Below are 23,360 nucleotides of genomic sequence, written 5' to 3' on the forward strand. Positions count from 1 at the left end.
TCACCACCATTGATGGAGTGAGATAATTTTGCAAACAACACTGCCCTCTGTAGGGCGTGTGAAACTTAGCTCTACAGACACATTTTTTTCTCCCACAAAACACTGCAGCAAATGTTTATAGTGACCAACATCTACTATTTTGCTGATTTAAAAAAAAAAACCTGAATGAGTGAATATGCCAATAGTCTTGGTTTCTAAAGTTTCACTGATGTTTAAAACATAATAACAGGTGGTGGCAATGTACCAAATCAACATTTTTATCACCTCTTCACTCAGCTCAGATAAGAACTTGAAACTTGTGGATAGAAGTGCTAACAGTCGATCAAAATACATTTTTGAAAAGGAGGAACTTTCATATTCACCACATTCACTCGAGATGCTCTAAAAAAAGACATTTCGACAGCATTTAGTTTTTATTTTCCTTCAATCAACACAGAAAGATGAAATGAAAATGATGTACTCTACTACTAATGTGAGAAGGTATACTGACTGTGGCTCATTCCAGTCATCACATGTGCATTTAGATGAATTTTCAAGCTCGACAGATCTGTGTTGTAAGTTTCTCAGCAGTTTTTTGCCACGTAAATCACACTCGTCCAACTGAAATGTCTTGCAAATGCTCATTTGGGCTTCATGAGATGATAAATTATGAGAATCTAAAAGAAAAACGATCCACTCTTTCTCACAAACATTCGGTGTACAAACATACTGCACTTCACAACTTATTTACAATTTACATACTGTAAATAGGCACATCATTTGCATTAAGTGTTCATGGTTTGATTTTTTGAAAAAATGACAGCCCAGATGAACTGTCTTTGCATGGATTTTCTGACTGTCTGAACATGTTTAATAAGGCTATTACCATCTGAGAGATACTCTGTTTATATGGGTTTGCATTTTCTTTTACATCTACACTGTGGTAGGTTGCACAAACAGAAAAAAAAAATTCCATGAGATTTGCATCCACTATTTCAAGTTCTCAGCTGGATTTCCCGACTTAGTCTTTGTACGACTTGCAGCTCCATGAACTGTTGCAGTTAAGGCAGTGTTGAAATACATCAGATGGAGCTAACAAAGCGTCCGGCTGCTCTGATAAATGCTCATCCTACAGTGAACACTTACCAAAGAGGCTCAGCAATGCTCCCGTCTGTCAAGATACTGTCCTGTCTCCCTCAGCATTGTTCTTCCCCCAAAGACCCTGCAATGTCACTGAAGTCCAAGAAGTCAGCAGGTATGGGAGTTTTTCGGCCACTTTTTAGGCTCTGGCTGGAGTAAACCTCCACAGATTTGGATATGGAGTGCACGGAGTGTTCTCGGAAATATCCGAAAGCCTCCCGTGCGTGCTCCTCACGAATGCTTTGTTCAAAGGTCTTACGTTTGTGTCTGAACTCGATGACGGTCTTTGTGTAGGAGTTGAGGGTGGTGACCGATGCACCCATACAGCAGGTGAAGGACGCCCAGGCCATGCTGACCAAGAAACAGAGGAAATAACAAAAATGACAGAATTCTCTCTCTGAACTCGGCAGTCCATATTGCATTCCAGCATTTTACACTCTGTCCTTTGACACTGTATTGGGTGAGATTAGCACCAATCACTTTAATTCCCTCAAGCCGTCTTGGTCAAAAGTGACACCAGACAATCACATCACGGCAGATCATGTATACAGCTTTTTGTTTATGGAGGCTGGTTGATGGCCAGAAAGGGTCAAGAATTGTTTAGCCTCTAAAATTAATTTTCAGCATACTGTGAATACTGTAAAGGAGTGAAATATTATCCCCTTATGCAATTCCAATCACGTCTGTATTGGGGCTTTGGACACCAAAGCCTAATCCCACCATGACATGAAAGCTTTGGGCTTTTTTCATTACAAACAGTGATGCTGCAGAGAGGTGAGAGGAGAGCTACAGCTGGCAATTTGGGGCTGCAATGTGCAGAATGGAATCCTTCCCTTGGTTTTCTAAAGGGTAAGTTGATTGAAATTTCTGTATTTAACACTTTGAATGACACAGATGATGTAATATCTGTGGAGGCGTACCAGAAAGACCAGCCGTAGTCCCAGTTGTAGGGCCTCCAGTCAGGTGGACCGAGGCTGACGGTGACCTGGAAGACCTGACAGTACATCACATGAGCCACCATACCGAGAAGACCTGAAACAATATGTGCAGTTTATTGTTAGAAAGCTGCCTGAATATACAGCACAAACAAAAAGAAGCACAATATGTCTTCAGAAATGCAATGATTTGTTTCTGGAAGTACAAGGGTGCAAGGATGCACAAGTAAGAATAGACAATACAAACACGGAAAAATGATGCAATTCCAGTCGACAGCCTTAAATCTTCATCCGAATAGCGTATTTATTCTGCTTTTTAAGCTAAGATCTAAAAAATAAATCCCATTGAATGTGTGCTTCCTTCTTAAGGCTTGTCACCATGACACATTCTGTTATTTCTCACACTCCAACATCACAGATTTCAAATTTAGATTGGATTTATCCCTTATCATTACAAGAAAACCAGAGGAATAGCTCCTTGGATTAGAATGCAATTTTCATTGAGAGATTCTTTTTCTTGATCTCTCACTTTATCCTCCAAATTTATTCTAAATGCAAACAGCCTTGGCTTTGTTACTGGTTCCCTGCTTATCATTTGATGGAATGAGATATGGTGTGCAATACACCAGATAAACTGTACAACCAATCCTGGAAACTGCAATCGAACACTTGAATGTAGCTCACAAAGCGTTTCAGTTAACAACCAGTAAAATCCAACCACCTGAGAGCACAGTGAAGACAGCAGCAAAGGCGTTGAGCTTGAGTCCATCAATGACGTTGCTGGAATGCACCAGCTCCAAACCCATGAGACTGAAGCCCACAACCAGCAGAATGATGTACAACATCTCAGAAACCAGCGACAGCCAGAGCATGCCTGGAAAATGTGTAAAATGCAACAGCAGGAGAAAACTTAGCAACTGACTCTCTAGTTCAATCAGTTTTAGTACATTTGAATGTTGTGTTATATGATTTCAGACGCATTTCTCGTATTGGCACAGAATTTCTGATAATAAATGGGAGAAGAATTCCTTCTTCATATGGAAAGTGTATGGATAGATTGAGACTCTTGGGGAAATTCAAGAGACATTCAGTGAAAGAGATCGTAACATGCAACTACAGGCATGGCGGCACATAAAGATCAAACATTGCACCTCTTCGTCAGTCCACCTCCCGTCTTTCTCCTTAAATTACACTGACATGTCACAAATTAACGGATGTCTGCATTTCTCAAAAGGCAGTGAGTGTACCTCACTCTGTGTCTGCATGACTTTATATGAAAAATTAAGGTTCAATAACTGTGGATTTTAAAACCGGACAGTGGCATTAAAGGACATTATGCTTTTATTATGCCACTGAGTATTTTACAGAAGCTGTCTTGCATGGCTCAGTTGATACCAAATATACACAGAAATGAAATTTAGTTCATGATCAGTTCAAAAAGATCATTCAGGATACATTGAAGAGTTGTTTTAGGTGTTCGGTCATCTTGTAAATAATCGCTTTCACAATTGCACAAAGAAGACAAGCCTCCTGTCATGGCATTGAAAAGAAACAGAAGCTAGACATAGGGCTGCAGTTCTTTGCTTTAAAATCTATGGAAAACCAGGTGCCATGGTAACACAGTACACCTCATTTATCAGTATTTTAATTTTCATAAGCAGATCTTGAGTGCAATGGAGTCTGACAAAATTATACAGACAATAGAAACTGAATACTGAATTAGTCAAGTAAATCTGTATAGTGTGTGGTTGTAAGCACAATGTTTAATCTTTGGGTCAATGCTGCTGTTTTTAATGTGCTTTATAAATAACATTCAGTGACTTTACTGCAGGATCAATGATTTCTTTTCTGTAGGAAAAAAACAAGGAAAAGCGGTATTGTAGCCTTCTAAAAGAGAGTATTAAAACCATTTCATCACGTGAACTCTTTCATTCCCATTACTGTTCTCGGTGTAGAAGAACATCTGACTATTCGCCTCCTGAAGATGAATTATAGACACTCACCTTTCTCTGACAGAGGGGCTAAATCAATGAAACTTCGGCATCTCTCACCTAGCAGAGCAGAAACAAAACATACAGTCATGACATAGAGAAGCACATCAGCAGTGGCATCTTTACTTTCAACAATTTCTGCAGATTTCTCTATGCAGCGGTTCAAAAATATGTTTGAAATAGGTCAGAGGGGACTGCTTTGGGATTACCTAACAACAACTGGATAAATGCCCAGTGCTGAACTAATGCAGACTTCAGTCTCATTCCTAATCTGTTTAATTCCCTATTTTCTGTCCAGGTGTGTTTGACAGGATCAGCAGAGACAGAGGATGACCTGCTGAATCCACACAGCTGCGTACAATCCAAGGTTCACAAGTTCAAAAAATAAAAGAACTCAATGTTAAATATGAGGCATATGTCAGAAACGCAGCTTTTGGAACCTCTCATTCAGTGTCGCCAGATGGTGTGTTGGCAGAGCTGCTGAACATCTGCTGCCTGCTCTGCTGAATTACAGGTACATCGCACAGAATTACAATAATATTCTACTGTTAAAATAAAAAATGGGATGCTCTGCAGAATCTCTCATGCTTGTCAAAACCTGTGACGTGTAACGAGAGCTTGTGTAAAAATGACCCTTGACATGTGATGTTTTTCACTCTGTCATCTGGATTTGTTTTAAGTGGAACTCTTTAATCAGGTAGAAGGAGGGTGGCAACAGCTGTTTTGAGGAAAAACTCATCAAGGCCCCTGTTACATAATCCTTATTAACTCAAGCTGTTGCAGCCCCCCCCCCCCCGCCCTGCATCACACAGCCACTTGATGAGACAGAGATGTGTTAGAAGTCCTTCTCCAATCATCAGAATCTGTGGTCTGTTTCTATTCTTGCGAATCTGAACAATGTGTATTATTACCACACCTACGTTCTGTGCTGGGGCGGTTCTTGGTCAAGGTGAAGTAAAGTAATCCAGCTTTGATCACACCTTTGACCTGAACTTTTCATGATCACGGTCACTCTCTTCCTCCGACATACACATTACTTTAACAACTAATGTTCTCCCTTGACCGCTTTGCTATTAATTTATAATACACCAGTGTGGTGAAAATGAGAAGACGAAGCTTGTGCACGTGTCAGTGACCGCTACTGCAAGTTCTGAAATTCAAACTGCGCTTTTCTGTCTTTTAAAAAAGAAAAACTCCAGACTGAGGCTCCAGAGTGCTGCTATCTGCTTTACATTTCATGCCAGATAAAAATAGATAAAGCAATTTATTAAGTAGATAGACACTAATTGAAGGATATTATCCTGAAATTATGAAATGGAGGAAAAGAACCACTAATCTCCTTTGAACTGAGTGCTCCATCATGATAAAAAGAGAATTTAGTGGACAGCTTGTCAGAGGTGACCATTTGTTTGTTTGGCTTCAGATTTTGGATGGTGAGTCACTGGTTATTTGGGCTCTGACTGCTGCTGGATGTTCAGTGTAATGGTGATAACAGATACTATGTGTAACAATCAAACAAAAGTCCTGGAAATGGAAATACGCGGGAAAAAAATGCGGCCATGCAAAGGCAAAAATCACCTTTCAGTGTTCTACCAGCGGATGGAAATAGAATTAAATGATTTTTAAATATAAAAAACAACATACATCAATCCAATAAACAAACGTGAGAGAGAGCGCGCAACTTTTCTACACTTAGAGATGCTTTTTCCTGATGTCCAAGAAGTTACAGAGTGTCAAGACTTTGTAACTTCTTGGACAGTAGTACATAGTCAGGGTGAAATAACTCCGTCTGAAGGTGTGGTAAACTATGATTTTTCCACCAAGCACACCCACGCACAACACACACACCTTCTCTTACTTTCATCGTGGATATTTTCCTCGCAGGACAACCAGATGCCAGTGTGGAACTGACGAAACAGGAACCGGTCGTCCCCGGTCTCCCAGCTGTACACCACTTTGTTGGGGTCCGTTTCGTTCACTCCATAGTCGATGCACTGGTGCGTCCGCAGCTTGCTGCACTTTGGTTTGGGGACTCTCTGCGTGCCAACGCACCAGTAGGTGGTCATGAACGCGGTGATGGAGAACAACAGGGCGAAGAAGTTCAAACTAACCGACAGAAGGCTCCTGCACCTGCGAGACGTCTTCATTGTCGGAGTGAAAGGTGCAGGATTAGCGCGCCGTGGACCAAAAAGTTCATGTGTGCCAAATGGCACCGACGCACTGGTCCAGGTTCATTCCCAAACACGCCAGGTGAGGTGAGGGTCCCATTTGGAGCTCTGCTGATCTCAGAAAACCTCCAGCTACGCTCAGGACTCAGACAGTATCTCCAGCTGCAGCTCAGCTGTGCGTCACAGTGTCACATATCCATCATATTCACACGAGGTGTCCCACGAGCGTCCAGCCTATAGGACGTCACGTTGTCAGAGGATTTGACGTTCGCTTCCATCCAGTGTGGGATTTTCTTATGATGCTCTCCCTCTCTGTGTGTCATTAGGATGCTTCCCTCCCTCCATCCCTCACAAACAACTTATCAGCTGCAAGGAGATTATCAGGCAGTGGAGGAAGTTACTACTCAAACATCCAAATAACGCACAGTTCAGTAATATCTGCGGCCAGAGTTCACTGAGATTTAGGAAAACTGATATGTAACTTTTATTATTATTATTATTAAGGGCGAAAACACTGGCCAAAGTCTGAGAAGGAAACATTACTATGCCTCTCTGCTTACCTGGATGTGCCCCTCACTCTGGAACAGGGTAAATCTGGCCTCATCACATCACATGACCTTCTTCCATTGGTCCAGAGTCCAATCTTTATGCTCCATAGCAAACTAAAGGTTTTCTTTCTGATCAGCGGTTTTCTTAGAACTAACAGCTGTTTAGTTCCAATCTATTCAGTTCCCTTCGCAATGACCATTCGGAAATGCTCTGACTTTAACGATTAAACATAGCTGTGAGTACTGCTGTTGATTTCTTATGACTGGATTTCACCAAATGTTAAGTGATCTCTTATCTCGATCATCCAAGAGTTTGTTCCGACCACATTTCTTCCTCAAAGATGATGGTTCACCACAATCCTTCAGGTTTTAGTGACGTATTGGGCAGTTCTTAACCTGATTTTAGTAGTTTCATAAATTTCCTTAGTTGTTGTCTTTGCTTAATGCGGGCCTACTGAGACAGATTAACATTCTGTCCATGACGACAGGATGTGTCTTCTGACATGGTGGTTTGACAAATGAGAAACTCCTCACTGCACCAGCTGATACGTATTCATCACTGCAGTAATTATCCAATGGAAGGCTCTAATCTATTTGCTTAGTTAAATCTAGGACGGGCATTGTACTTAATTGCAATTGTACAATAATATCTGTGAAATTCCCCAAAGCTCTGGAGGCTTTTCTTAAGTCCTCACCTTCATTTGTGAAAGTTTGTTGCGTTTTCAGATAACCTGACATGTACTGGAGGGAGGAGATGATGTCATCGATGGAGGCCTGTTGAGGTTTGCACGCTGTGGATACAGAAATGACTTCCACAACACCGAGAGTCCTCTGTGAATGTCTTCTAATCTGAAAGCACGTTCTTCTAAAGCTAAAATACCAAACTATTTCAGCCCCTGTGTGAGCAGTGTTTACAGCCTCAGAGTAAATGAGGTCAGAGAGGCCTGGCTTCTCTGTTACTTCAGCAGCGTGCCATCATCCTCAGCCCCGGAGGCTAAGCCGCACTTCAACATGACTCCGAAAACTGACAAATGAGGCCACGCTCTCCACAGAAGTGCCCCAAATACCGATAAACAAGCCGCTGGTGATTCTGCAGGTAATTAACACCTTGGCAGGGTGAAGATGATCAAGAGGTGAGGAGCACAATTGCTTTTGCAACATTGGATACAATTTACCGTGTCAAATACTACTTGTTGGAGGCGCAAAAATAACAAAAAAGCCATTTGATTTGATAATGGGTATGATCAAATTCCAGGAGAGGATTTACTGGAAACGGGCTGCACAGTGGCGTAGTGACCTGGGATCTTTCTGCATGGAGTTTGCATGTTTCCTGCCTTCGCCCGAGTCAGCTGAGATAGGCTCCAGCACCCCCCGTGACCCTAGTGAGGATAAAGCGGTGAATGGATGGATGGATTTACTGGAAACCCGTTGGCTAAGTCTTCATTCTCCTGCTTCAAAAAGTGTCCTGAAATCACCCAACAACAGCTGACAAGAGTCTTATTGAGTATCAGCAGCAAATTGAGAGTCCAGATACTTGGCTGCAGTCCAGTAAACACTGCTTATGACATCCATGAGGTTTGTCATCTCCTCGGTTTGAGGCGATAACAAGAAGTTAATGCTTGCTCTCAACTTCACACATTTCAACTCTTTTGCAGCAGTGTGGGAATGAATCTTCACACTTCCAACAAATCCTCGAATAGGAGAAAAACTCACATCTCAAACATTTCAGGTGAAATTTTGCCCACGTACTACATGGAAATGAATTTTGTTTGGATTTCACAATAGCATGTGTGAGACTCATCAGCATGTTTAAATGTTAAATAATACAGACAGATCTACATCTCCTATGGTTCAGGCTCTACCAAAGTTATCAACAGGTTAAGGTCTCATCTGTTAATGAATTGTGAGTTTAGGTTATTCTTTAAATGATCACCTCTGGTTCAGAATCTTGGCTAAAGTGAATATTATTTTTGAAAAAAGCAAAGAGCTTTGGCCAGCTACAAAATTGAGAAAACCTTAGAATTTCTCTCACCAAATGGCCGTAGGGGTAAGGAGAGTATTAATGTTGCATTTGAATGGTCTTCTAACACAGAGGCTCAAGCAGGAAATGTTCACACAACAATCGACCCTTTTTAATCTAAAGTTAACATTTTTAAATCTGATCTCTGTTTAAAGAATGTTTTAAACAACGTTCCTATGATGCTCTTTAAACAAAAGACAGAACATTGTAATTGGAACAGTCAGGGGATGTCTGGAGCATGTTGTCAGATTACGTTCTATGATAACAAAGGCAGAACGTCCGCAAACCAACAAAATGTTTTCCAGATACTACGGAAGCCTCAGATGACAGAATGTTTTTGGTTTTGTTTTTAAAATAAAACTTTTCTGTAAACCAAAGGCGGAACTTTCTGCCTGCAATGTTCTCAGATTGTTCGGTTTCTTAGGTGACACAATAAATAGGCGTTCTTCAATTTAACAAAACAGCAACATTTGGGAAACATTTTATGAAGAAGATTTTCAGAATATCTTAGAATGCTTTAAGAAGAAACAAAAAATAATTAACTTTTCACTGAAAACATCACTAGAACTTTGCAGAACCTTCTCAAAATCTTTTCAGAACAAAACAACTGTTGCTGGGACACTGCTTTGACCTCAGGTCTACAGCTGACATCAAACTCCTCTGTCAGGATCTGAAATAGGCCAGGTATTTGGAATTATGGATATGGAGACATTTTATAAATTGGGCCCCTCATCTCATTTTAACACTTGTTCCCATTTTAAATTCAGCTCTTTGTATGAGCCGCATGGGCTATGGACTGGGGTCATCTGCACCATTTGACCTCCTCCTCTTGATAGTCCTCATTGGCTGCCTGTAAGTGAAAGCAACGGAAATGTGTGTATAAACTGACTGGGTCAAAATACTATGGATAATGCCAGAGTCGCTCATTGTGACAACTCGCAACAAGAATCTATTTTAAGAATTTAAAGCTTCTCTGACTAGTTGTGCTACTCTTACTGTACATTTTAGCATTCACTGGAATCTGGTATCTGCACTGAACTTAACCATGAGGTCACCGTTGGGTTTCACAGAGCAACTTTATCACTCCTTGTTTTTCCTTGAATGCACACAAGTTGTTCCGATTTGCCAGATGTTCTGTTTACCATCACACTGAGGTTTCAGTGGCTCCTGTTCAGATATCCTGAACAGAGCAACGTGTTTTATGCCAGTGTTCGAGCAATAAAGTCCGCAGTGAGGCTGCCTTCATAGATTGAGAACGGAGAAATTCAGCTTTAAGAACTGGAGGACAAGCTTTCCAACTTGCTGTCCCTGACTGACCTGCCTATTTATTATTACCACTATAAATACTTCTACATTTGATTTTATGTTTATTCTCTTTTGATTGTCAAGCTGTATTCAGTTATAAAAATATGCAATATTATCTGATTATTAATGCCATTATTATCATATCAGTACACAGTGACATTTTGGAGGACTTTCATTTTCTCATTCACTCTATATTTTTATATTTAGCAATTCACATTTTGGTACACTTTTAATCATAATATATTTTACACTTTATTGTGGATATTGTACCTGTTTATATTTTTGTTATTTCTCCTGTATTTGTATTTTGGTGGTGTTACTTTACAGAATTTCCACAAATACCAATAGACAATTGGTATTTGGGGGAGCAAAAATGCCTGATGCTGCACATGCTCCTCGACTGAAACATTTCACATCTATTTAGACACATATTTTGAACTCATTATCAAACCATAGGGCTATCTCCTATGATCTAAATCACTGACAGGATTAGAACTCTTCTATTTATAGCATTTATCATCTGACTGCAGCATTGTATCAATCATGGCGCTATGACATATTCTATATGGAAATCTTACATAAATTGTCAGGGGACGGATGCCAGAATGGATTTCTCTGGCTGCTGGAGCACAACTGATCCGTTAGGATTTGATAGGACATAATAAGACGACACATTCCCTCACAGCTTTGCCTAAGCCTGGGAATCACATGGATGCGAGCAGCATAAACAAAAAATACTGGACAAAAATTTTTAATATTCTTTGTCCCTCCGAACGTCATCGAACACGCACAGCTGTGGCTTTTGCACGCTTGAAAACGGTCAAGCATATAGACACTCAGATTAAAATGAAGACATGATTATGCTGCGTTTGAGATCACTCCATATCCATGTACAGTGTGGCCTCAAATCACACGCGACAGCACAGCTCTGAACTGCAAAAACGCACAGATTTCAAAGGAGCTTTCAGTATTGTGCACAAGTATCCATGTCAAAAGAGATTAAAAGCTGTTGTACTGCATCTTTTCATTTGACCTTGAATACCTTTGGAGCATATGGAGCTTCCGAATGCAACATAGTAAGGCCTAAGCTCTTGATGGACACAGACTTCATTTGTATTTCAGTGGCAACTTCCGCTTAAAGCTGCTAAGAGTAGAATTTGACGCTAAACAGATAGCCCCAAAGGATTAGTCTTCATAATCTGCCGTTCACTGATCCTCGAAATCATACTGTCTGGGTGCTCTGAAATCAGCTTACAGTGACAGTAGATGGTGTGTGAGGGGTTTTACGATTGAGATTGTGTGCAGGCTTTACATACAGTAGCAATGAATGAGGGAAAAAAAGACAATTGTTTAGGGAGGAAGCTGGTTTCCAATCTGCACAGAGGTTAACATTTCACCTACGGGTGCTGCAACATGCTGCGTACCATTCTCTCTCACGCTGGCACGCAATCATTCAAACTTACAACGCTGGACAGTAAGAGTAAAGCCTTTCCGTCTGTTGCACAGGACAAAACAGCTGCTTGGTGTTTGAACTGAGCATCTCTTGTAACCTCTGTTACGTTGTCTGAGAGAAAATCCAGAGCGGAAGGCAAAATTTGTGGTTCTAAATCTGTCAGCTGAGCTCACGTGTGCTGTTGTGTGCATCCATCACAAATGACGTTACAGTGCCTTGTGAAAATGGCACCGTTAAAGGAAAAACAACAGACACTGACGCTTGTTTCCTGCTTGCAGGCATTTATATGGATGGCAATGAGAATCCTGACAGGCTCTAAGTCAAACAACTGTCCCTTTTATACAGTCGCACAGTATATTAAAGTTTGATTACAAAGACACTTGGGCAATCGTTGGATGCAAAATACCAGATGGTGCACAAGGCGGGATAAGTGGACTCAAACTATAGAGCTCCCTATGAAGTCAAAGTTAAAAACAAATCCAAATGTTCGTCATTGAAAACTGAGTCAGTCTCCGCTGATGTGATTGACTTCCATTCCTCAGAACATTAATCCTCATTATTCAGGGAGGGAATTATCTTGGAAAACACTTAATGTATAATCCATGTCGGACCTCGACTACATATGTCTTCCTCAGATAAACTGTGATTAACAAGCCACCAGTGTCAAGACCGATTAGCCGTGTGAACAACTTTTAAGCAAGCATTAGAGGTACTACTATAATTTATTAATGAGAAATATCTTTAGCTATTGACAGAGCAAAACACATTTAAGCATCCTATTTAACAGCACCTTCAATCCAGTGTGATGCAATAGACAGACATGTTTAGGACAAACAAAAGAAAACAAATTAAATTAGAAATTTTATCTTTCTGGATGTGGATGACATAATATCAAATATATAACTTAGAATCTGATATTGTTTACAATGTGGTTCTTGAGAACTGGAGCCATTTCTCATGTTAGTTGTATTCTGAGGAATGTGCCACTCTTTCATTTTTTTGTGTTAGTTTTGTGTCATGGAAATGTCCCTTAAGAACAGTAAAAGGATGCAAGTAAGTATGCAAGACTGGCTGTTTGGCTCCTTTACTGAAAGAGGGGAAATGTTAATGGATCCCAAGAGCAGAACAGGAATGCTGTGTCACTCCTTTACTCTCTGTGGTGGAATAGAAGCTATGCAGAGCTGGACACAGCCAGTTTCTTCAAGTGGTCCATGAAGACCTGTAAGCTGACGTCATCTGTAAGAATTGGAGCTCCTGTCTCCTACGAGAGGGATAAAGGGAGGATAAAACGGTGGTGAAGTCATTTACTCACTTTACAAACACATCTTTTCATGACATAACTCTGCTCCCCTGAACACTACAATGCAACAAACACGTTACCACCAAGATTAGCTTATGCAAGAGCTCGTTCTGTTGATAATCTCATTCTCAGACAGACAGAGATGACACATACAACAGGTTACGGTTTAGCCCTTCCTTGTCTTGGGAAATAAGAGATTAATGCTATTTTCAGATTTCAATCTTTCCCACTTAGAACTTTAGGTTAGCTAATCCAAGACCTGTGTTTGCTGACAGTTTGATGTTAAATCTTCCCAGTTGTCAGCACTGATTGTTTTTCATCCACAGAACAGAAAATCCTGGGATTGTTACGTTTTTATTTGGATGGAAGGACAGAAAGAGAGCTTTCCCAAACCACAGCCCAGTGATACTGGATGAGAATGAAAGCAAATAAATTCACTTCCAGAATATTTAGAAGGTATTCTGTAAGCATCATATTGTCACATATTTAAGTGTGGCATAGATTACTTTGGAGCTGTCCTGAAAATCTACAAAATAAGCATAATTTATTTTCAGTCAACTAAAAACAAAATGTTGCTGTGTGAAGAATTTGACCTCGTTATTTCTAAGTATAAAGGCTAAAAAATATAAAAAGTAAATGGTACTGTACCTGTCCCCAGGCATAGAGGTTGTTGTGGGTCTGTGATGGGTTGACCTTGGAGAGCAGGAATCGAGCTTGGGAGCCTCCGTGCTCTGTGTCGATGTAGCGTGGCATGGGGAAGCGTGTCTGTAGGATCTCTTGAGCATCGTCCAGTGGAGCCTGGAGCAGTAGCTTGAAGACCTCATGTTCTGCCATGTCCTGGTAACCTGCTTTTCGCCACTGGGCAATTGTCTAAGAATAAAGAGAAAATGCCTGCTGTGTCACTCCATGCAATGGTTTGCTTCAAGCAACAAACATCAAGCAACATTTATTGACTTGTTTTAGAGCATTCCTTTAGCCTAGCCGCGCTAGACAACCCACGGCAACGAATTTAATTCTCTGCCAGGGTGGGTCTAGTTACCCTCCATAAGGCTCGAGGCTGGATTCTCCTAAAACTGGCCGACGAATCACCATGAAGTGTAGAGTCAGAAGGCGGGCATAACTAAGTGACGACAGAGGTGCGACGATTCTGACAGAAACAACTGGAAACAACTAGCCTAGCCGCGCTAGACAACCCACGGCAACGAATTTAATTCTCTGCCAGTGTCGACAACAAAAACGACAACAGTCGTTGAGCTCCATTAGCACCGACTCTGAATAATCTTTCTGTTAACATGTCTGTAATATACTTGAGCTTCACCCATTGACTGTATAAATAAGGCTTCACCGAACTACCGCATCCTCTGATTTCCGGCGCTCTAGGAGCCTATTCGTTGTGCTGATTGGTTGTATACCTACCCAATTGCTGCAGAGTGATTTGATAGACAACCTTTTAGCCCGCCTCCCTCCCTGTCGAGCGTGCCTAGACCCTTGTGCCTTCAGAACATTGGTCTAGCATGGCTAGGCTAGCATTCCTTGGTAGTGGTCTACTGTCTCACCTCTCCGTGGTAGATAACCAGCTGGAAGAAGGTGTCCATCAGGAGGATTCGATCTGGCAGGATACTGCTGCTGTCCAGGAGCACAGGCTGTGAACAATAAATAATCATCCAGGATACATTTTAGAACAATTTAGTGCTAAAAACACGAACTTTTGCAGATGCTTCAAGGAAGAAAGGCCCACTGCTACCAGTGGGATACACAGAACACTGATGTTGATGTGAAGAGTCTGAGGCTGACCTCTGGTGGTCCATAGAAGGAGTATGAATAGAGGATGGGCTGGATCATGATCAGGGACTGTGTCAGGTCCTGCCTGACAAAGTGGTGCCGATAATAGGATGACTCATCTGGGCTGTTGTTGAACACCTGCAGGAACGGTGACCGCCGCAGGTGGAACATAAACTGCAAGAGGGCAGGACATGAATAAATATTGTTGATGTTAGCTACATTTTCATTTACTCAAAAACAATCAAAGGTATTTGAATAAGCAGACTATCAGAATATAAACGAGCAAAACTACCATAATTATAATTAATATTTTAATCAAATTAATAAAGATTGCATAATTTCATTTAAAGATTTTGGTTTTACAGATATCCACATTTCCACTAGGGGTCAGGTTTACCTGTGGGTAGAGGGACAGAGACTCTGACAGTCTGAAGGATGTAGGATCATCTTTATTGAACTGGCCGAACTTTTGACACTGAAACAATGAGAGGGAAAAACATTGTTTAGACACTGAAAATACCACAGAATACACCTTATGTAACCCGTCATATCCTTCTGGAGTTACAATAGGTGAGAACAAAATGACGCTTGAACTATTTATGTCACACAATCCCAACAAAGCCAACTATGTATGGCATTGCGTACAGTGACGTGTGGGAGTAACACTCACCAGGCGGATGAGCTGCCTGTCAAGCCAACGCAGCACATCAGGTCCCTCCTCTGACTCCGCCCTGAAGACTCCCAGACGAGCCATAAGTACTGCAGCCGCCTCCTGGTCAAATGACGACTCGATGTGCTGAATCTGTGATTGGGCATCGGCCCAGCTAGAGTGGTTACAGAAAGAATGAGGGAGGGAGGAGGACAATAGGGTGAAAAAAAAACAAAAAACAGAGAGGCACAGGTGAGTGTGGGTGTGGTGTGAATGACGCACATGCAAACAGGTCTCTGAAGGCGTTGTCGTAAATTGTAGGAATGCAAACATCCTTTCTGGAGACCAATATTGACTCTCGCTGTCACTTTCTTGGCTCAACGCAAGATTAAATAAAACATTGATACTTGAAAGCCCAAGAAAATATTCACGTCTGACAATCTTTTCAGCAAAAGAAAAAATAGTTTGTTCAGTGTTACCCTGGTACGTTCTATAAGTACAATTTCAGGTGCAGTCTAGCTCGTTTTCAATCACTGAACATTGTGTACATCAACAATAAAACCAGAGTATTACTTTCTGGCGATGGTGGTGACCCGTATCCTCCTCTGTGTGTTGGAGTGCTGGTACTGGGCTACAAACTGGATCGCCCCTCGACCACCCTGAGGGACTGGTGCATTGTGCTACACGCAAAAAAAATAACCACAAAACAGTAGAACCAGTAAGATTACAGTTGACAATGATTCCTTTCTTGTATTTGCCAAATAAACGGTCTTTAAATGCAAGAAAAAACACACACAAGAAACCATTGTCTGAGGAGTTTCAGTACACAAAGCCTTTATCCTCCACCACAATCATGCACTTGTTTGATGTGAGTGACAATTGTACTACCAGCGCACTGTAATTCTATGAGAGCTCAAAAGCAAAAATTCATGTTTTACCTGATTCACGACTTCAAAATAAAAGCCCAGAGTGGTGGAAGGGTTGATACTGCACACTTTCCACTGGCTTGTGCCACCAATTCCCATTTCCTAAACAAAACACAGAACATATTGCGTTGAAAGCCAGTAAATAATAGTTTACCTCAGGTTACCTCTCTTGTGACTAAAGAACTTTAATCTTTGAGTGTTAACTAGGGTAATGACTTACATTTTCTGAAACACAGGAACCCTTGGAGTTGAGTGAAACACATGGTCCAATGGCCCCACAAACCTTCAGCTCCCTCGTTGTCTATAAAAACAGAAGAAGCCATAAATTCAAGGTTTTCAACAGCTAATGACAGACTGGCAATTAATACCTACAAGATGACATTACAAGCTCCAGTACAGTGAGTAATTACACTTATTATGACTGCAGTGACGAAAACACTTCTTTACCTTGACCTCCAGGACGCCCCCAAAGGCCATGCGGAAGTCTCCATTGTTGTCTTTACTAAAGACTCTCTGGAAGGTTTGCTTGAACAGGGAGGTATTGAAGGAGTCTCCCATCACTATGTGTCCCCTGAAATACAGCAAAACAGCACATTAAGATGCTTAATTATGCCTAAAACAGGGCAGACAAATACAGTACCACACCCTCAAACAAATAAAAAGCAAATGCTGACATACCCAGTGAGGTTAGATAAGCACTTCATCTCCAGCAGTCCAGTCTGGTCCAGAGCGCAGGCGTAGATATCAATACTGTGACCGTTTACTGCTGAACGGTTGGCCATGGCTTCATAGTACTGTGGAACACAAAAATCATGAAACACCGCATTAATGCCATATGAAAGGAACACAAATATATGTAAGAAATTAATCTGACTTTATCAGATGTTTATTTTAGGGGATAAAGTGGAGATTTGAGAACAGCAAAAGGTTAGATTTCACTCAAACACTCCTGCAAATACCAATATTTGTAGGAGGTACATGCATTTGCTCACCTTGGTGGCTTTCTTCAAATGGCGAGCGTTGTCCTTCTGGATGTCATGCCAGGAGCGGATGGGGGTTTTCAGCTCATCTCCCACCACCATGCCTGGGCCCTGGGTGGGTGGTCCTCCAATAAAGAGCATCACACGGGCTCCTGTGTTGGGGAATGTACCCTGAGGAGAAGAGAAAAGGAATTAAGAATTCAGTTAGTTCAAGTACCGTTAGGCCCTGTGGTTACAAATCTACATTACAAGCTTGTTATTTGGCCACGTAACAAAGCAGTAGTGGCTTCTTTTCATCTTGTAAAGTAAGCACTTGATTTTGTAAAGTTAAAAGGACAAGCAGCTAATGAGATAATTTGGTAAACTGGTTCTCAAATTAGTTAGCGCAGAGAAGAGTGAAGCCTGTGGCATTTAAGAATCAGGATTAACCTTTAACGGTAAGTGAAAAACTGAAATGTGATTTGATGGCACTGAGGAATTCTGTATCTTTTGCGCTCTTTATCCAGTTTATTTGAAATAGTTTCATTAAGACGAGCAATATGTATTTAAAACAGATGCAAAAGGGCTAAAGTGTGGTTTAACAAAGTGCATAAAGTGTATAAAAGTCTGAAAGAGTGTTCAGAGAATCAGCAAAAACTAAAAAGATAACAGTAGCAAAAGTCAAGTCTATAGTCCAAGAGTGTGGGAGAGTCCAAACACATGGAAATACTTGGAAATGGACCATGTAACCACAAGGCAGCAACAGTAAGCATTATATAGCAGGTTATCATATGATTGTAAATTCTAAGTCAGCAGTGATTCATTTATAAAAAGGGACACACTGCACTCACAGAGAACAATTAAACAAACAGGCCAGATGACAGTTGCGTCAAAAATGTTCAGTTTTTCTTCTAAATATGTAAATGACTCATCCATCCAGTCAAACGCCTCTTGACAGGTCAGTGAATCTGGAGTCACTGAACGAACAAAATGTATTCTAACCAAGCCATATCTCCTATTGGCTAAAAGAGAGTACAGCGGGGGAATGATCTGTCTCACTATCAGTTATATAACCATACAGATTAGCAGGGGGACAGGAGTGAGGATACTGATGGTGAAGGAAAGGACAGAAGGCAAACAGGAACCAGCCTTTGAACTAACAGCACATCGACTGTTCCTGCAGATGAGAATTATCAGACAGTGTGTGCCTTTTGGAACAGGGACATGTGGCACTACTGTCTTGGAGGGGCTGAAGTCTAGGTTACCATGACGCATTCTGACAGCTGATGATTCATCTGTGCACATTGTATTTATGTGCATCGCGTGTAAATGAGTAAATCTGTACCCAGTGATGCATTTTAACTCATGTGGGTAAGATTTATTGAACTGTATTTTCATTGTCAAACAGTAACAGAGTTTTTCGTACCTCCAGAAGACCGACGGCAACTGACAGTGCAACGCCGGTGGAGCGGAGCGGCCGTTTGCCCTGAGGGACAGGCCAGGGGTCGCTCTGAAGCTCTCCGAGCAAGTCTGTCAGATTCATATCGACTTTTTGCACAGGCTGAAGGAATCTGGATACAAAGACAAACACATCTTAAGACAAGAAAAAAGCAAACTGCTGGAGGCTCTTTTGCAGACAACTACCATTGATGGACAAGTGTTCATGTTTGCCTGTACCTGCAAGAGGCAGCAGCATCCTGAGGGGCCAAAGGACGGCCTTGCTGTCCAGAAGCTGCTGGCTTTGTTAAACCCAGCATCTCCTAAAAGAAAAAAAACAACAACACACATTATTAAGTTGAGCTAGGTTGAGTTTTCAGGTTGGCTGCTTTGTTTAACAGGTTTAAAAACCACAAATTCATTTGTTTGTTTTCTTAATGTCAAGGCAAATGCCACAATCAGAGGTTTTCAAACTGTTTAAACAATTCTGTCTTCATTTCCCCCCCCCCCATTCTCGATAGTTTGCCCAGACCCACCTGGATCTGTTTGGAGGAGAGGTCCTTTGTGCCTCTGAACACGTAGCTCTTGGCAATCCCCTCACAGCTGAGCTCATGAACTTGGACCATGCGGCCAAACGTGATGAGACCCACCAGGGCGTTGGGTGGCAGCAGACTGAGTGACATCTGAAGGGATTCTTTGAGCGCCTGGAGGTCCTCCTCTTCCAAACATGTGTCTACCACATACAGGAAGATCAGAGGGGCTGTGGGTCCACGCTGTAAAGAGGCAAGACAGAATAGTTAAACACCGGCAATATCACAAGATTTATTCTTTCATGTCTGCAAACAGAAAAATATCCTGCAACAAAGATGCGAAGAAGTGGCTGAATTATTGTTTGGTTTGCTGCTTCTATAACACTGGCACTAACAGATATACCACATGGTCATAAGAGGATCATGTTACTTCTGGAAACCGCATACATTATTTATGAAGTAACAGTTGTTATCCACGATACCAATCAGGTCCTTGGTGGTTGTAAAGCCAAGAATGTTGCTTTATGATTACAATTAGCAATGCTTTTTTCAGTCAACTGGATGATTTAACATATGCGAGCCCTGGCTGACTACACTTCTGTGACTAATAGACTTAATTAGGTGTCCTTTATTATAATTTTGAGCAACGTTTAAAGCTTGTCTCTCATTTAATAAAGTTATGCTTCATGGAACTTCAGTAAATGGAAACTCATCACAAAAAGTATAGCGATGTATCAAGATCGTAGGCTGACAGTGAAGTTGTACTTGGATCTAAGACTGAATAAGAAAAATAAATACTCTCCACTTGCAAATGCTACCTTTGCACAGTACATCTCTGGTACTTCATGCACATGGCTGAGGTCTGAGTGCATACATGTATGGACTATTTACCTGTACTATGTACTCAATAGTAGAAAACTGTGGCATGAGTTCAGCTGGCTGGTTCACTTCTGATATGCCTGCATAAGAGGGAGGAAACTGCACAAACACACAGAAACAGAAACCCACATTAACCACAATACTTAAAGAATGTAACTAGTTAATAACTTCCAGTTAGGTTAAAGCTGATGAAGGTTTTGGCAACAATTAGTGTCAAGTATCTGGACTAAACTAGAGCATGAATGTCAGTACTTACTGGGTTCCTCTGGAAGCAGAAGTTGCATGCCCATATTTTTGCTCTGAAGTCAACTTGACTGTAAAATAAAGATTAAAAAAAAGGTTTGTATCCAATTGTCAGAAGCAATGGTTGACCAATAATCAGCCCGGCTGATTACCAGACCCAAAATTATTTTCTACCCAATTCCCAATTAAATGAAATATTTTAAAATGCCTTATTTTGGCTCTGATGTAACAGCTGACACTAGCAATGTTCTGTTGACCTCAGTACCTGATTGGTTGTACGTTATTAGAAAGAGCCAATCAACACGGGTATGAATGTTGAAAAGTTATTTTAATTAAACATATGTAAAACATAAACAAAAAAGACAGATCAATGTTTTGTGTTGAAGCTTATGGTATTCTAAATGTTGACACCTACCATGTATTTAGATGCAATATTAATATACCTTTTACAAATATCAGATATCTCTTACTAACAATCTATATCAGCCAAATTATTAGTCTTTAAGTCAACGATCACCTCTAATTGTAATCTAAAGTGTGTGCAAGGAGTATTTGCTCTTCTCATGTACCACACCCAATACTTATAACACCTCAGCATTTGGAACTGCTGAGGTGTTCAGAAATATTCACACAAATTCAAATCCCTGCATTTGCTTACACCCTTATTTGCTTTTACAAAAGGTACACTACAGTGAAGAAATGACAAGAACAGGAGTGGCACTGGACATAAATGATTAAAGACTATGGATACGGGAATCAAGAAAGTAACGTTATACCACAAATAAAAACAAAACCCCCAAATACTTGGTTTCTGGTTATAAACACCTAAAGAAAAACATTTCAAATATGCATACAAGCCTATGCACTTATTTTATGTGAAACTCACCATAGTGGGTTGAGGACTGCCTTGCAGTTAGCCCGGCTACACAGAACTGGCTCGTACTGCACTGGTGGCAGGTCAGGTCTCTCCTTGAGTGGTGTGAAAAGGCAGGAGACAGGGACCACTAGCCTGGTGGCTTCCAGCCGGCTGGAAGGCCAGAGGTTCCAGCTGAACCTCACCCCATCCCTGCCTTCATTCTGTTGGATGAACTCCTGGTAGGTCGTCATCACTGAGCTTGAGCAAAAAAAGAGCCCAATACACCACGGTGAGATTTGTCAGTCCAATGAAAGAACTAAATAAAATCACTGTGACACTTGCAGTCCAAACTCTGCCACTCCAAACTTCCCACTGTTCTGTTTCTCTTCTGTCTACCTTTGCTATCTCCTGCAGTGAACACTTGCTATTTATACAGGTGAGCCTTTCTCTGCTATGCTAAAATGGAATCTTCGAAAGCATGACGCACAAATGTTTCATCAGGAAACCTGACTAGCGTGTTTTCATGAGGAGGAGTACAATGCAGATGAACCCCAGAGGCATGTTTACGCTTCACCCTTATTGACATGCGTCCCTGGAACATCAATGACTTTGCAAAGAATCACTAGGAATTTTGTTGTAGCAACTGCATACTTGTTCTCTTTCTCACTGCTATTAGAGGATATCAATTAGAAGATAATAATTACTAAAGCTAGAAAAAATGGAAAATGATAGACAGTTAGTTTGACACAACATTTCCAGAGTAAAATATGTTTAAAAAAAACGATTGTCAGCCAGGAAACTGTAACAAGTGCAACTCTTGATTTTTTTCATATCATCTAAAAATAAACAGTTTTTTTCCTAAGTTACTCAAGCAATTGTCAAGTCTGTGTGATGTCAGAACCTGGATTACATAAAACAGGCATGTTTAACCTTGCAAATCATAGAGACATCTCCACATCACTTGTTCAGTCTGATCGACAGTTCACAGTCCAAAGATAATGAGAGAAAAGAAGAAGGCAGTAAATTCTCTAAACCTGGAAGCTGACACTGACAAATATTTGCCATGTTTTACATATTTGTTTTGAAAAAGATTTTTTTTTCTCTCAAAATAGTTGACCATTTCCGTGCTGATGTTATTTCATAATTTCTATTCTGATGAATGAGTGAACTAACTGCTCCAGCTATAATACCTCATCTAAATTTGACACATTGTGAATTTCTGTGTGAATTTGTTGAAATAAATGAGCAAATTAAAAAAAAAAAAAAGAAACAAAATCACACATTCAAGTGTGGTGACGGAAAAAGACTTTAATGCTTCACTTTGGGAAATCCCATTTTGAGCTACTTCTGCAGTGTAAAAACTTTCAGTCTACAGCCACGTATCATCACTAATAAATGCACCACTACTGCTTCTGCCTCTTTCGAACAGAATTTCTATTCCGAAATCATTCAAATATGGCTCTTAACACAATGTGTGCTGCCACAAAAACACAGGATCACACAGACAGTGGTTGTACAAACCCAGTTAGTTATATAAGTAATGTCTTCTTGCTACTCTGGCACTAACAACCTACAAGCTAACACCACCTCCTACGGCTGACTCGGAAATGGTAGCTAACGGAATTTAGCATTAGCCCACTTCCACAGAAATGGGCGACCTACTTTGCAGCAAAATGAAGCTGAGCTCTTACCTTTATTATCAAGTTGGCCGAGACAAGAGGGAAAGATTCTGTTCTGTTGAAAACAAACTACAGCATTTGGATGTAAAAGCAGACGGACGACCAGGAGGATTGACGGAGGACGGTGAGGGGATCACTCCCGGATAACCGGCTTCTGCACTTTAGTAGAATGACGTGTTACTACAAGCCTGGCCGTCTCCTATTGGCTCTGACGTCTTACGTCAATACGCGCTCTCCGTACGTAGCGGAAGTAGTTACGTGTGGGAAACGGAGGCAGTTCACAGCATAGATATGAATAATAATCATATCTTCTATATATATATCTATGGTTCACAGGATTGCTGTGCCTAGCAGTCTGCATAGGCCTCAGTGGTTCATCATGGAGTTGTTATGGTTGGAAGGTAACAGAATACCTTTATTCAACCACTGCACTTAACAATAATCTTGAGTTTCTTGTACTTTATTGGAGTATCTCCATTTTCTTCTGCGTTATATTGTGCTTTTTCAGATTTTCAGACTTAGTTTAATAATACGAAATATAATCAACGCATCACTTATGATGTAATATTATAGTTAAAAAT

At 40.9% G+C, this 23,360-nt stretch overlaps 2 protein-coding genes across 2 annotated transcripts; both read right to left on the reverse strand.

Annotated features, from left to right (window-relative positions):
- Positions 1 to 390: 390 nt before the first annotated feature.
- LOC110958870 (germ cell-specific gene 1-like protein) lies at positions 391 to 6,494 on the reverse strand. Its single transcript, XM_022205581.2, has 5 exons — positions 5,904 to 6,494; positions 4,058 to 4,105; positions 2,776 to 2,928; positions 2,040 to 2,151; positions 391 to 1,470 (listed from the first exon to the last, which is right to left on the reverse strand). The coding sequence occupies exons 1-5, from the start codon at positions 6,190 to 6,192 to the stop codon at positions 1,176 to 1,178; spliced, it is 897 nt and encodes a 298-aa protein (XP_022061273.1). The 5' UTR covers positions 6,193 to 6,494; the 3' UTR covers positions 391 to 1,175.
- A 5,305-nt stretch (positions 6,495 to 11,799) lies between these two features.
- Positions 11,800 to 22,963, reverse strand: sec23b (SEC23 homolog B, coat complex II component). The gene is made up of 19 exons (XM_022205589.2): positions 22,792 to 22,963; positions 21,131 to 21,358; positions 20,258 to 20,315; positions 20,014 to 20,100; positions 19,129 to 19,365; positions 18,833 to 18,915; positions 18,582 to 18,726; positions 17,189 to 17,347; positions 16,875 to 16,990; positions 16,644 to 16,767; positions 16,417 to 16,497; positions 16,209 to 16,298; positions 15,844 to 15,950; positions 15,292 to 15,445; positions 15,019 to 15,096; positions 14,634 to 14,795; positions 14,396 to 14,482; positions 13,488 to 13,709; positions 11,800 to 12,800 (listed from the first exon to the last, which is right to left on the reverse strand). Exons 2-19 carry the CDS (start codon positions 21,349 to 21,351, stop codon positions 12,711 to 12,713), a joined length of 2,301 nt encoding a protein of 766 aa, XP_022061281.2. The 5' UTR covers positions 21,352 to 21,358; positions 22,792 to 22,963; the 3' UTR covers positions 11,800 to 12,710.
- Between the last annotated feature and the right edge of the window lie 397 nt (positions 22,964 to 23,360).

The sequence above is a fragment of the Acanthochromis polyacanthus genome, chromosome 3 (genome assembly GCF_021347895.1).
Source record: "Acanthochromis polyacanthus isolate Apoly-LR-REF ecotype Palm Island chromosome 3, KAUST_Apoly_ChrSc, whole genome shotgun sequence".
In the NCBI taxonomy this organism is placed as follows: Eukaryota; Metazoa; Chordata; class Actinopteri; family Pomacentridae; genus Acanthochromis; species Acanthochromis polyacanthus.